The sequence below is a fragment of the Lathyrus oleraceus genome, chromosome 6 (assembly GCF_024323335.1).
Source record: "Lathyrus oleraceus cultivar Zhongwan6 chromosome 6, CAAS_Psat_ZW6_1.0, whole genome shotgun sequence".
Taxonomy (NCBI): Eukaryota; Viridiplantae; Streptophyta; class Magnoliopsida; order Fabales; family Fabaceae; genus Lathyrus; species Lathyrus oleraceus.
Window position 1 is genome coordinate 120,967,347 of NC_066584.1, and position 11,888 is coordinate 120,979,234.

The 11,888-nt window shown below is 36.0% G+C and overlaps 1 protein-coding gene across 1 annotated transcript; it reads right to left on the reverse strand.

The window, feature by feature from the left end:
• Positions 1–226: 226 nt before the first annotated feature.
• LOC127098477 (DEAD-box ATP-dependent RNA helicase 38) lies at positions 227–9,534 on the reverse strand. The gene is made up of 8 exons (XM_051037083.1): positions 8,995–9,534; positions 8,624–8,917; positions 7,753–7,980; positions 5,998–6,063; positions 2,575–2,982; positions 2,353–2,482; positions 812–897; positions 227–710 (listed from the first exon to the last, which is right to left on the reverse strand). The coding sequence occupies exons 1-8, from the start codon at positions 9,187–9,189 to the stop codon at positions 648–650; spliced, it is 1,470 nt and encodes a 489-aa protein (XP_050893040.1). The 5' UTR covers positions 9,190–9,534; the 3' UTR covers positions 227–647.
• Between the last annotated feature and the right edge of the window lie 2,354 nt (positions 9,535–11,888).

Below are 11,888 nucleotides of genomic sequence, written 5' to 3' on the forward strand. Positions count from 1 at the left end.
AAATTTAGGGTTTAAATTTTAAATAAAAATTTATTTAAAATATTCTTAATAGACATGTATTTTGTTACCGTTGAAGGGAAGAAAAAAAACTCAGCAACTTTAATTGTTGGTCCAACACAGTAGGATTGATTACCTTTACCAAAATCTTTCAATGATGACAGAAATGTCACCTTTAAATATTCACCACTGTTTCTTAATTTGATACTATTAAATCCTCTCAAACGCATAACGATTAACTTCTTTTTGTTTTTAAATTACCAATGATTGTTATACAGAACTTGAATACACTGTCGCAGTACTATCATCTCAACACCCAAAACTTATCCACAGAAACCAGCCTAGATAGCAAGCTGCTTGGATACCATAATTCGCTCTGAAGGCATTATTATCTATCACACAAGCAAAAGAGACTTTTCTACACTCAGACACACCATTATGGGGAAGGAATGGGTCCATTGATATCAACGTTGCATCATAAACAAACACTAAAGTGAAACTATCCATTCCCGAAACTTAAACCAGGATCTGCATGTATCCACATGTATCCATGTAAAAAAACTTATCAAAACGTCATTGATATGCTGTAATCCAAGCACACATTCAGGAGACCAACACAAAGCTATAAAGATCCGTCAACTTTGGGAGATTCAAATCAGTAAACCAGCTTCCTTAAGAGCAGCTTTATAGTCTTCGACACTTCTTTCTCGCACCTACATTCACATGACATTAACAAAATGATTTATGTAAGTTACGTATCTTTATAATCCTTTGCACATGCATACATAATTCAAGCACATTATCTAGTATATACCTCTGTTACATGGGTTCCAAAATGCTTTTCAATCTTTGACATCAGCTTTTCATCCCTTTCGTCACATATCAAGTTAAATACAGCACCTATTCAATCAAATGAAACAAATTTAAAACAACAACTTAGTATTCTGCCCCACTACTGAAAAATCATGCATTAATTACTCGGGAGTGAAATTATAAATTGACTTCCTTTAGAAAATGTTAAAATATATGCCAAACAATACCAACTGCTAGCCTGGATCAAGGGGAGGATTGCCCAAGCCTTAAAAGAAATACTTAAGGCATGTAGATACCATCTCCAAGCCATATATCTAGTTGATATGCAATCTTAGAATGGCAGTCAAATACCCAGGATTGGATATATGGAGAGTGAAATTTAGACATCAATGGGCGAGTCTATCAGGTTTCAGATAAAACAAAATGCCATGTCAGATTTATACCTAATTCAAACCTAAGAACTAGCTCAAGGGGGAAAATTGGCCTAGTCTTGTAACCGATCTGAGTACTTTGGTCATATCTCTTACCAATGTGGAATCTTTAAATATTGGAGACATACAAACAGACTAGTAAAAATTGAGTGTATTTATTTCCTAAATGAAAATAATTACCAGAGTTTCCTCCTATAGTCCCCGGAGCAAAGCTCCTAGGAGATGAAATGATTCTCACTTCCTAACAGAAAAAGATGCTGGGTGTATCACCTCTTGCTATCCCTATTATTAATATAAGGGTAATGCTAACTTGTGCCCCAAGGGCACATGTTAAGAAACCCACAAATAGAAAATTTGTATTGAAAAAATAAATAAGATTATTAATTATAAGTTTCTAATAAATTCAATACACAATTTCCAAGAATTTGTTTCTATATTTATCTCTTAACTTGTGCCCCAAGGGCACAAGTTAGCATTACCCTTAATATAATTGCCCTTTCCCTCCAACAGATAGGCCACGTTAGCAATTTGAACCAATTCTGTATTCGGCCCATTTGTTGGGCTAAGGTGCAAACCCCTGATACCTAAAAAACATAATAAGGACAAAGCGGAAAATTTTGAAATGGAGTTCTAAGTGATTGTGTGGCCAAACGGGCAGATATTACAACATACCCCACCAAAGTAGGGTCAATCAATTCAACTACGGATCCGCAAGATCAGGTTGGTGGTACATGAGCTTACAGAAATAAGCAAATTTTATACACTTTAACATTCACATTCCACATATACAAAAAGCTTGAAATAATACTAGTCAGTTTGGAGTAATGAAAGAAACATCTATTTTTCAACCAATGAAACATTGTGGCAACAACACTGTTTCTTTGATGGAAATAACACCAACAAAATATTTGCGGCCAACATTTAATTACTCTTTTGATTATAAATTCATAGTATATGGAAAGAGCATGGCTAAAATACTGCTATGTGAGATACATAATATTTGGCTTAAACAAGCTGAACACAATATTAACAGGAAACTCACTTGATACAATAATATAATAGCTAATGATGACTACATAACACCAAACAGACGGCAGTTTTAGAAACTTACCCTTGCGCCCAAATCGCCCAGCCCTACCAACCCTGTGCAAATAGACCTCACAGTCAGGCTCAGGTTCACGGCCACGGATGTACTCAGCAGCATACTTCAACGGAAGATCATAGTTGATAACCAAATTAACCTAAACAATGCAATGGAAGGATTCATAAAAAAAACAAATGAGTCCAAGCACACATAAAAGGAATCAGAGAGAAAGAGAGACCAAATGAGCACCTGTTGCTGATCAAAGCCACGGGCAAGAACATCAGTTGATATAAGAACCTGAGTCAAGCCATCTTTAAACTCCTTGACTATCTTGTCTCTCTCGTCATGTTCAAGAGCACCTTGTATGGAAGTAACTTCATAGCCTAATTCAACAAGGGCTTTATGCAACATTTTTGCACTATTTCTAGTGCGCACAAATATAATAGTTTGCCCCACATTCTCTCCTATTTCAAATATATAACTTTTAATCACTTCAATCTTAGCAAGTTCATCAGGAACACGAACTTTGTACTGCTTCACTGCATCTAACGATAGCTCCTCTTTCTTCACGAAAAGTTTATTATGCTCCTTCTTCTCTACAATCCTTGTAACAAAATTCTTGACAACGTCATTAAATGTAGCAGAAAACAGAAGAACCTGCAGAAACACAAGGCAATCAAAATTTTCTTAGAGAATAAACAACACTCAAAAAGCAACTGTAACATATAAGAGCATACATAAACATTTGAAATCTCTATGTCTGATATGATTCTACTAGTTCCTATCTAGAAAAGGGAAATGTATTACTGAAAAGAACAAGATCTATAGATAAATGAAAAAAGCAACGCCCCAGTTAAGGACGAATCCTCTTTAGCCCCAGGCTATAAGCCGAACTAGGAAAATACAACCAGAAGTTCAAATCTCTGTTACGTTCTTATAGAAGAAATTTCAAGAAGCTGAAAAATATGATAAAGAAAATGGAGCTAGCTTCTTAAAAGATAACAATTAAGAAAGCAAGGTAATGCTAGTAGACTGATAAAAAAAAATTGTTTCTCAGTACAGCGGAGCCTAACCAACCACCAACTGCCACCATAAAATGCACTGTACCCATCTTCTATTACACACCTCCTAAATAATCATTACACCGCTTTGTGTGATTCTTGTATCCTCTCTCCCAATCCCTTCTTTGCCATGCGTCCATTATGCTATTATTCCCTCTCTGCTCTCTCCTCCTCCTACCAACACCTCTTGTGCAGCATTTTTTTCTCTCATAACACTTGCAGGTCTTTACCCTCTTGAGGCCCAGTATCCTTTTCATGCACCCTTTTGCCCTTCCTACTATAATCTTGCATAATTGGCCTATCAATATTCCACCAACCAGTTTCATCTTGTCTTAAAGGTGAAATTTACGGAAGACTCTATTAATTAATAACAGCACTCTCCTCCCATCTATTCTCATGATCTGGAAGAATTGCACATTTAATTAAAACTCATCAAGAAACTTGTGCACTATTAACACCTATAAGGGCTTGTGAAAAAAATAGCTCTAAGGGAACCAAAGAGACAATTCCCACTCTTCAGTATATAACTGTGGAAGACGAGATGGTCTTCTTGGGCTTCAATACATGAACGACCAGATGTACCAATTTGTTGAATATGTATTTGTGTTGTTAGAGTTTGTTTGAAATCCCACATTGCTTTTGTTTTCAGGTTGTTGAATGTATAAATATGTGAGGACTACCTCACCCTTTCAGCTAACTTTTGGGGATGAGATCCAAGCATATTTAACATGGTATCAGAGTCGGGTTAAAGACTGCAATGTGGATATTTGACCCAGACCCACGCTAGGCGTGAGGGTGGGTGTTGAATATGTATTTGTGTTGTTTGAGTTTGTTAGAAATCTCACGTTGCTTAGGCTCCCGGTCTATTGAATGTATAAATATGTGAGGGCTACCTCACCCATTGAACTAGCTTTTGGGGATGAGATCCAAGCATGGCTCCAAGCATATTTAACACAATTTACCATTGTGTTGGAAGGAAAATCCTGCCTATTAGCTTCAGTCCCTAACTTTTTTAATGACAGAAAGGGCCATAAAACCTCGGTCCTAGTTTCTCATTGGCACCAGTGTTATCAGAAGCTAATTGTTCATCAACCACATGAGGATATTGGGTCAACGAGTCACTGGTTAGACTGCATAATTGTGTTTGTATAAAATTAAATAATCCCTCAGTCCCAATTTGTCGCATTTGACAATTTCACAAAGATTAAGAAAATATGATAAACGAAAGAAAGAGAATGATGATTTTACCAATTATCTAAACTAACTATTGGTATATTTTTATTATCTTAAATGCAAAGTGGAGAATAATAACTTGATTCAGAGTGATGAACAATTAGAGGGTATAGTTAAAATATAAGCAATTAAAGTTACATTGGAAACTAAAAATGACAATCCTTTGTGGACATATTTTTTTGCAAATGATGCGACAGTTATTATGGGACAAAGGGAGTATTAAATTAATAAATTTTATAAAAAAACATATGTATCTATTCAAAACATGCCAGTTTAGCAAGAATAGATGTTTTAAAAGGGCAGCATGCGGGTCCAAACTAAGGGAAAGACTTTTCTTCCCTTCTAGCTAACTTTTCGTCGTAATTCATAAAGTCACTTTCTGTTGTTCCCTTCCAAGTCTTTCTCGGTCTTACGAGAAAGAGAGTTGTACTGGCTTTTGGGAGCCAACCTTAGTGGCAGTTGGATTTATGTGCATGCAAGGGCACAACATTATTTGGGTGAGTATAATAAGCTCTAAAACATCTTACTGTTTACTCTTCTCATAAAATAAGATGAAAAAAACTTCTTTCACAAATTGTAGAAAGTGCTTAGATAGAGCCAGGATTTCTTCATGCCTTCCCAATGGAAAGCAATCATAATAACACATCATTTTAAAAGTGGTTGTTAGACACATATTGTTTAATGTACAAAAATGATTATGTAGATGTTGTCTTTATGTTGTCAGTGGCGCACTAAAATGGAATAGAATAGCTGTGGTAGGGCTCGGCGCAAATTATTTTGGCTTGCGAGCCTCCGTCAGCAATAGCAGTTGTAGAGGCCGCTAAATGCTGCGAAATTGCAGACCCGATATCAAGACTTCTCGCTGTATGGTTTTGGGGCAAAATTCCTCAAATCCTTTTTAAACTGTTACTTTTTTTAAGGGTATAAATGTCGATTCGAACCCTTTCAATGGTAATGTTCTGTGTGCTCCTCATTATGTTATGTTATTGGTCACAGACAATCATTCTGTTCTTGCTCACAAAAAATCATTCTGTTCTTCCTACTTTTAGTTCCATTTTGTTATGTTCTTCTCTGTTTAAGTTTTATTGCTATATGCTATAGGTTCTTTAATATTAAGTATGCTGGTCTCTTTATTTTGTGTATTTTTCTATTTTTGAGTATTATTTTTACTTTGTACACTGAATTTTATTCTTGGCAATAGAAGCTATCCCGCTATTCGCTACAGCATTTTAGGGGGTCGGTGCTACACCACACATTTTAGGGGATTAACAACTTAAACAGATCCTGTTTATATTGAGTCTGTGCAAGAATGTTTTGTATGGGTGGATGGAAATGTCAAACATGCAACTACACTAAAGCAAGAGAGAGACCAACAAACCTGACAGTTTGAATTGAATTTTTCTATTTCTTTCATTATCCTCAGTGAGTCATCTTTGAATCCATCCTGCAACAGCACATTTTTACAGTGATTAAGTATGACAAATCAAGTAAGCCAAACCCTGCTAAAATATAAAGAGGAGAAAAAAAGTATGACAAATCAAGTAAGCCAAACCCTGCTAAAATATAAAGAGGAGAAAAAAAGTATGACAAATCAAGTAAGCCAAAACAATTCCTTGAACCTAGAACTGGGTCTTAGTATGTCCTGCATATTTACTTGGAAGTTTTTTTACTTGGAAGTAACTACTAGCTAGATCTAAATAAAAAGATGTGATGTTTAATAGCAAACTCTTCCCCTTAATCCATCGCAAGAAGGGGAGAGTCGTCTTAATATCTATAAAAAGACTTTGGTCTGCAGGATTTATCCATGCCATTTCTGCAAGGCCATCCATGTTTTATTCTCCCAGTGGTCCACCACAACAAAAAACCAATCATAGATAAGTTTTAAGCTGCTTCATAAATGGCAACTCTATAAGCAGATTAAACACCTCTTACCAATGCAACATCAGCTCTTAATGTCAGTACCTTTTCGGAGTCCATAAGAGTATTAGCACTAAGTTAGGGTAGAATACATAGGCTATACATAAGTGATGATGTGTAGGCGGAGTGGGGCCAAGAAATCAAGCATGGGCATTGCTAAGACGGAAATCAGAAGTAAACCAAAAACTGCAAAGGGTTCGTTCATCTTTGTTCTAGTATATCAGCAAAAGATGGGTTGTGGGAGCTATTGCTGTAGACTTATAATTTTAGTAGTTGCTGATTCATTTTAGTTGTCTATGTTGTCTCGTTAAGGGAATTGCAGGGGTATTAGAACTTACCGTGTCATGACCCCGTGTGGTTGATGTTGTACATTATGGGCTCGAAAAGAAGGGAAGTGATACAGAATACAGCACTTTAGTATAACATGAGTACGGCGTACAGTGGAATCTGAAATTCTGAATTATAATACTGATAATGTTGTGTCGGGTATCTTCTAATGTTTGGGCCAGGTATCTAATAGAGACATACTCTAGCATGTAAACATGTCCATAAGGACTTGAAATGGTTACGGTTTATGATCAATTTTACACTTACGTTTGTTGTACTTTTATACAAAACTCTACACATAAAATAAGACTATAGTCACCTTCCTTTATGTACCTCACTGACATGTGTGCCTATGTTTACTATTCACAACAACAACAACAACGGCAACCGAGCCTTATCCCACTAAGTGGGGTCAGCTAGTTTACTATTCAATATCTATATTAATATATAGTATACCAAACAAAATATTTGGCTATCAACATTGCACTCCCAAATCATGCTGCAGAGTGGCAATTCCAAAAGGATATAAACTATTTATTCACTATAATAAAACTGTAATTTGTAATAATACACACGGTACAGTTCCAAATGAAGTACAAAAACTTAACACATTCAAAAGGATTATGAAAAGACTTCTATTGCAACTCTTTCCAAGGTTAAAAAAACTCATTTTTCAGTTGCAGCAAATTAGAAATCAAATGATAACAAGTGCATTGCTTAGTGTTTTTCAATAAATTATTCAACTGGGCTACGCACAGGTCTACGCTCTAGTTATCAATTCACTAATCGAATCGGGGTATAACTAATTCTCCAATAATACTAAGAAAGATGGTTCAGTTGTACTTGTAAGTCTAGTTAAACAACATCTACTCAACATGACAAAATTTACCTCAGCAAGCATTTGATCAGCCTCATCAAAAACGAGAATCTTCAATCTTGTCACCCCAAGTTTCTTATAAGTCATCAAATTCTTAATAGTGCCCGGAGTACCAATAACAATCTGAGCCATAATAGGTGACCTTTTTGAAATTGGAATTGAATCCCTTCTGTCCATAGGAACTGCACATTCTGAGCTAATCCCTGTGTACTTCCCCATCTTCCGGAGAACTTCAATGTTCTAAAACACAACCCAACAAATAACAATCATGCCACATTGTTCAACACAATCTATTATGAAATCAGAAAACTTAAATCAAAATCAAACAAGGGAAATAACTTATCTATTAGCATAAGCATTTGTGAAACTTTTTGAAAGAGTTCATCAAATTAGCTTATAATATATCAATGTGTAGATTTTAGCTTATTTCCATATAAGCTCTCAAGGACAGCTTACAGAAAAAAAACAAGTTTACAGCTTATATAAAAATGGTTTGACTTTATTTAATCTAGTAAGGAAATATAAATTTATAGCGTGTGTTTGGTTATATGCGGTGAAAAGAACTGATTTTGAATGATTTGATTCTATAAATTTGTTTCTAGCTAAAAGTGAGTTGAAGGTAAAGTGATTTATGTTTTGATAAATTTATGTACAAGTGAATTGAACGCTAAATTTCAATGTAAAAATCACGTTTAAACTCAAAAGCTACAAATTCTAGTGGGCTAAACCAATTCTACTTTAGAAGAATCAAACAACTCAAAATCATTTAAAAATCAATTTTTGACTCTTCCAAAAGCTAAACCAAACATACACTAGGAGGTTTAAGCTATAAGCACTTAACTAAGTTGTTTATCCAAACTGGGCTAAAAGCAAAGCATCTAACCTGAATTGCTAACTCTCTAGTGGGGCAAATGCAGAGAGCTTGAGGAGCTTGCAAAGTTGGATCAACACGACTGAGCATCCCAAGCACAAAACAAGTGGTTTTCCCTGAACCATTATGTGCTTGTGCGATCAAATCCCTATTAGGAGGATTGAGGATCATTGGCAAGCTCACTGCTTGTATTTTGCTAGGCTTTTGAAACTTCATCTCTACATATAGTCCCTTCAGAAGCTCCGCCGATAAAGACAGCTCTTCGAATGTCGCCGCCGACGTGTAGGGAGTGTCACCGGATGTAACCTGCATCGTAATTCAAAAACCGTAAGTCATATTTTCAAGATTTGGAAGAGGAACGAGAGAGAGGATCGGTAACAAACCGCTTGGATGTTGGAGTCGTCGGGATCGTCTAAGAACTTAGCAGAAGACTTCTTGTCCTCGTCGATGGCCAATTCATCGACGTTGAGGGTTGGTGTTTCGGCAGTGGAGCTTGAAGATGGGTTGGTTTCTTCGTCTGCTTGATCGGCCCAGCTCATAGTCGCCGGTGGAGGAGAGGTGTTCGACGGTTCTGCCATAATAGGGTTTTGAAGTTCCGGTGAATGGAATTAGAAGCGGTGAATGATACTTCAGTTGGTAGTGTGAATCAGAGCACAAAAGGGGAAGATCTGTAGCGAAAATGAAAAGAGGGAAAATGGGAAAGGTGGCCGGAAAGACTCTGGCGGCGGAGGTCAGAGGGAGGTAGAGAAGTGGTGACCGCAGTTAGGGTTACGGCAGTTACTCACTTACTAGTGGTAACTCTTACTATCAAGGTTGCGTCCAGATAAAGCACCTACAAATCTTAGGCACTGAAATCTATGCAATTATGCACTAAGTTTATTTTACTAGTAGAATTACTCTCTTGTTTCACATTGATTATCCTTTTTAATGAAAAATATTTGTTTCAAAATGAATATTATTCTTATTTTTTAATTTGAAATATGTATTATTTTTAACTTTATTATTTAATTATAATTCAAAAGTAGTGTATTGATATTGAAAAATAATTTTAAACCGTTATTTAATAGAGATTATCATTTATTTTCATGTCACACAAATAATGTAAAATTAAGGAATCACATAATTAATTTAAAAATATAAATGCATATCTTTTTGTTCTCATCAAAAATTATTAGTCTTTATTTTTAAATTTTAATTTTTAGGTCTCTTAAATAAATTTTGAAATTTTTTTATCTTTGATTGTTTTGTCATTTTATATGTGGCACAGAAGATTTTATCTTTATGTCATTTTAAGAGTTTAAAGAATTTAGTTCATTGCTATTATTCAATTAATATTTATAATTTATAATATTAAAAAAAATCTTTTAGAACTTGTTCCTTCATCTATTCCATTCCATTCTGAGAAATTTATGTTGTTCATTATTTGTCATTCTTCATCAAATTTATTTAATATTTTGTTTAATCTTTATTAGGTTCATTCAAAATTAAAGTTGATATTGTCCTCTAGAACATCAATTATTTTCATTCTCTTGTCATGATATCTCTTATGACGACTATGCGAAGCTTTCATCTTCTCTTGGATCATCTTTATCTTCTCGATATTTTGCTAAACTATCTCAGGTCCAAGCACAACACTCTCACCAAAATCATACCAACACAAAGGCGTTATACACCTCTGTAGCACCTCAAATTTGCCCTCCTCATTCATGTATTCATTTTTTAGGTCATTTAACATTTCATATTGCATTTCATCATGTCAATCAGAATTAGCTCCAAGAGGATGTCATCCAAGTCACTTTGTGGGTTCTATCTGAAGGATCAAGCTTAATGGGCTCAGTACAATTCAAAATTCAACTATGAAGTCAAAAGTCAACTGTTGGTCAACTGAAGGTGAAATGGTCAGGGAATGACTTGAGTTACTTCCAACATGTTCAAATAGGGTCTATTCATCATTCAAAGGAGCAAAAGTTTGTTCATGAGCTGTCATGCTCGCTAGGCGAGCAGAATGGGTCGCCTAGCGAGTCCCAAGAAAAGCCACCAGAATCACCTGCGCTCAGAGGAATTTCCTGAACTGTCATGCTCGCAAGGCGAAGCCCACGCGTTTTGAAAAAAAAAAAAATATATATATATATATATATAACAGAAAAAATTTGGACTTGGACCTCTCTCATTTGAGCCCACGATCAAGTTATAAATTCTGAAATTTCAGTAAAGAAAAAGGGGAGGAGGAGAATTGGTGAAAGCTGAAAACACTCTGAGGTTTCCTTGGAACAAAACCCTAGAGAGATTCTAACTAATTCAGAGCAACCTTCAGAGACTGAAGGGAACTCATCTGCAAAGAACCAATTCCCTCTCATATAAACCCTAAGATTGTTCTGCAAAGCCAACGGTGCAATTCAATTTCAATCGATCTCTCCAATCAGTAGGTATGTCATGTCTTGATGTGTGGATCCTTACCCCTGACTTTGAGTTTTGATACCCTTTTAATGCATTTGTTTGACAAGAGGTTTAGGCCTTCTATCCTTGGTTGCTTTTTGTGAACTTTAATGGCATGATTCATGTGGTTACATTTTATTTTCTCTTATTCGGTGCAACTCTTGATCGCACCCCACCTTGTTATTCTAACCTGTTTGTCGAGTTTTTTTTTTGTGAGGACTCACATGAACCTTGAAGAGATAGCTTGCTTGGTATTCCCCTTTATTTGTGGGATACCATTTGGAGATTTATTCTGATTGCTTTGCTGACTTATTTTCTTTGACGGTGCTAGCCTGAAAGATCTCTGGGTTTCTTATTTCTTTAGTTGTTGTTACTTCGGATCTTTATCCGTGTGGTGGATCTCTTGATCCCTTTTACATCTTTTTTCAGCATTTTACCGCTTTCTTAGCTGGAAGACCTCGATAGGAGGCAATATTTTTGTGTGTTTACTTTTGTGCCCAAAGACCTCCAAGAAGAGGCATCAGTGCTAAAGACCTCCATGAAGAGGCAATTGACGGATAAAAGGGATTAGTAGTCAATCCCTCGTTATTCAGTGTGTCGTTCTTTATGCTCACACTACGTGTCGACACTTCAGAACAAAAGCCCAAGATCTTTTGTCCGGTCAGTCAGTGGAGAGGGTTCCACCTTTCTGAATCCCTACTTTTTGTCGTGAGCTCACCCTGTCCGGGATTAAGAGCTATAAGGTCTTATCCTCATTACCCGCTTGATCTGCTCACCCTGACGTTCAATGTCAGTGGTTAAGAGCCCATTTGATTATCTTTCCATGGCTTGTTTGTCGAGG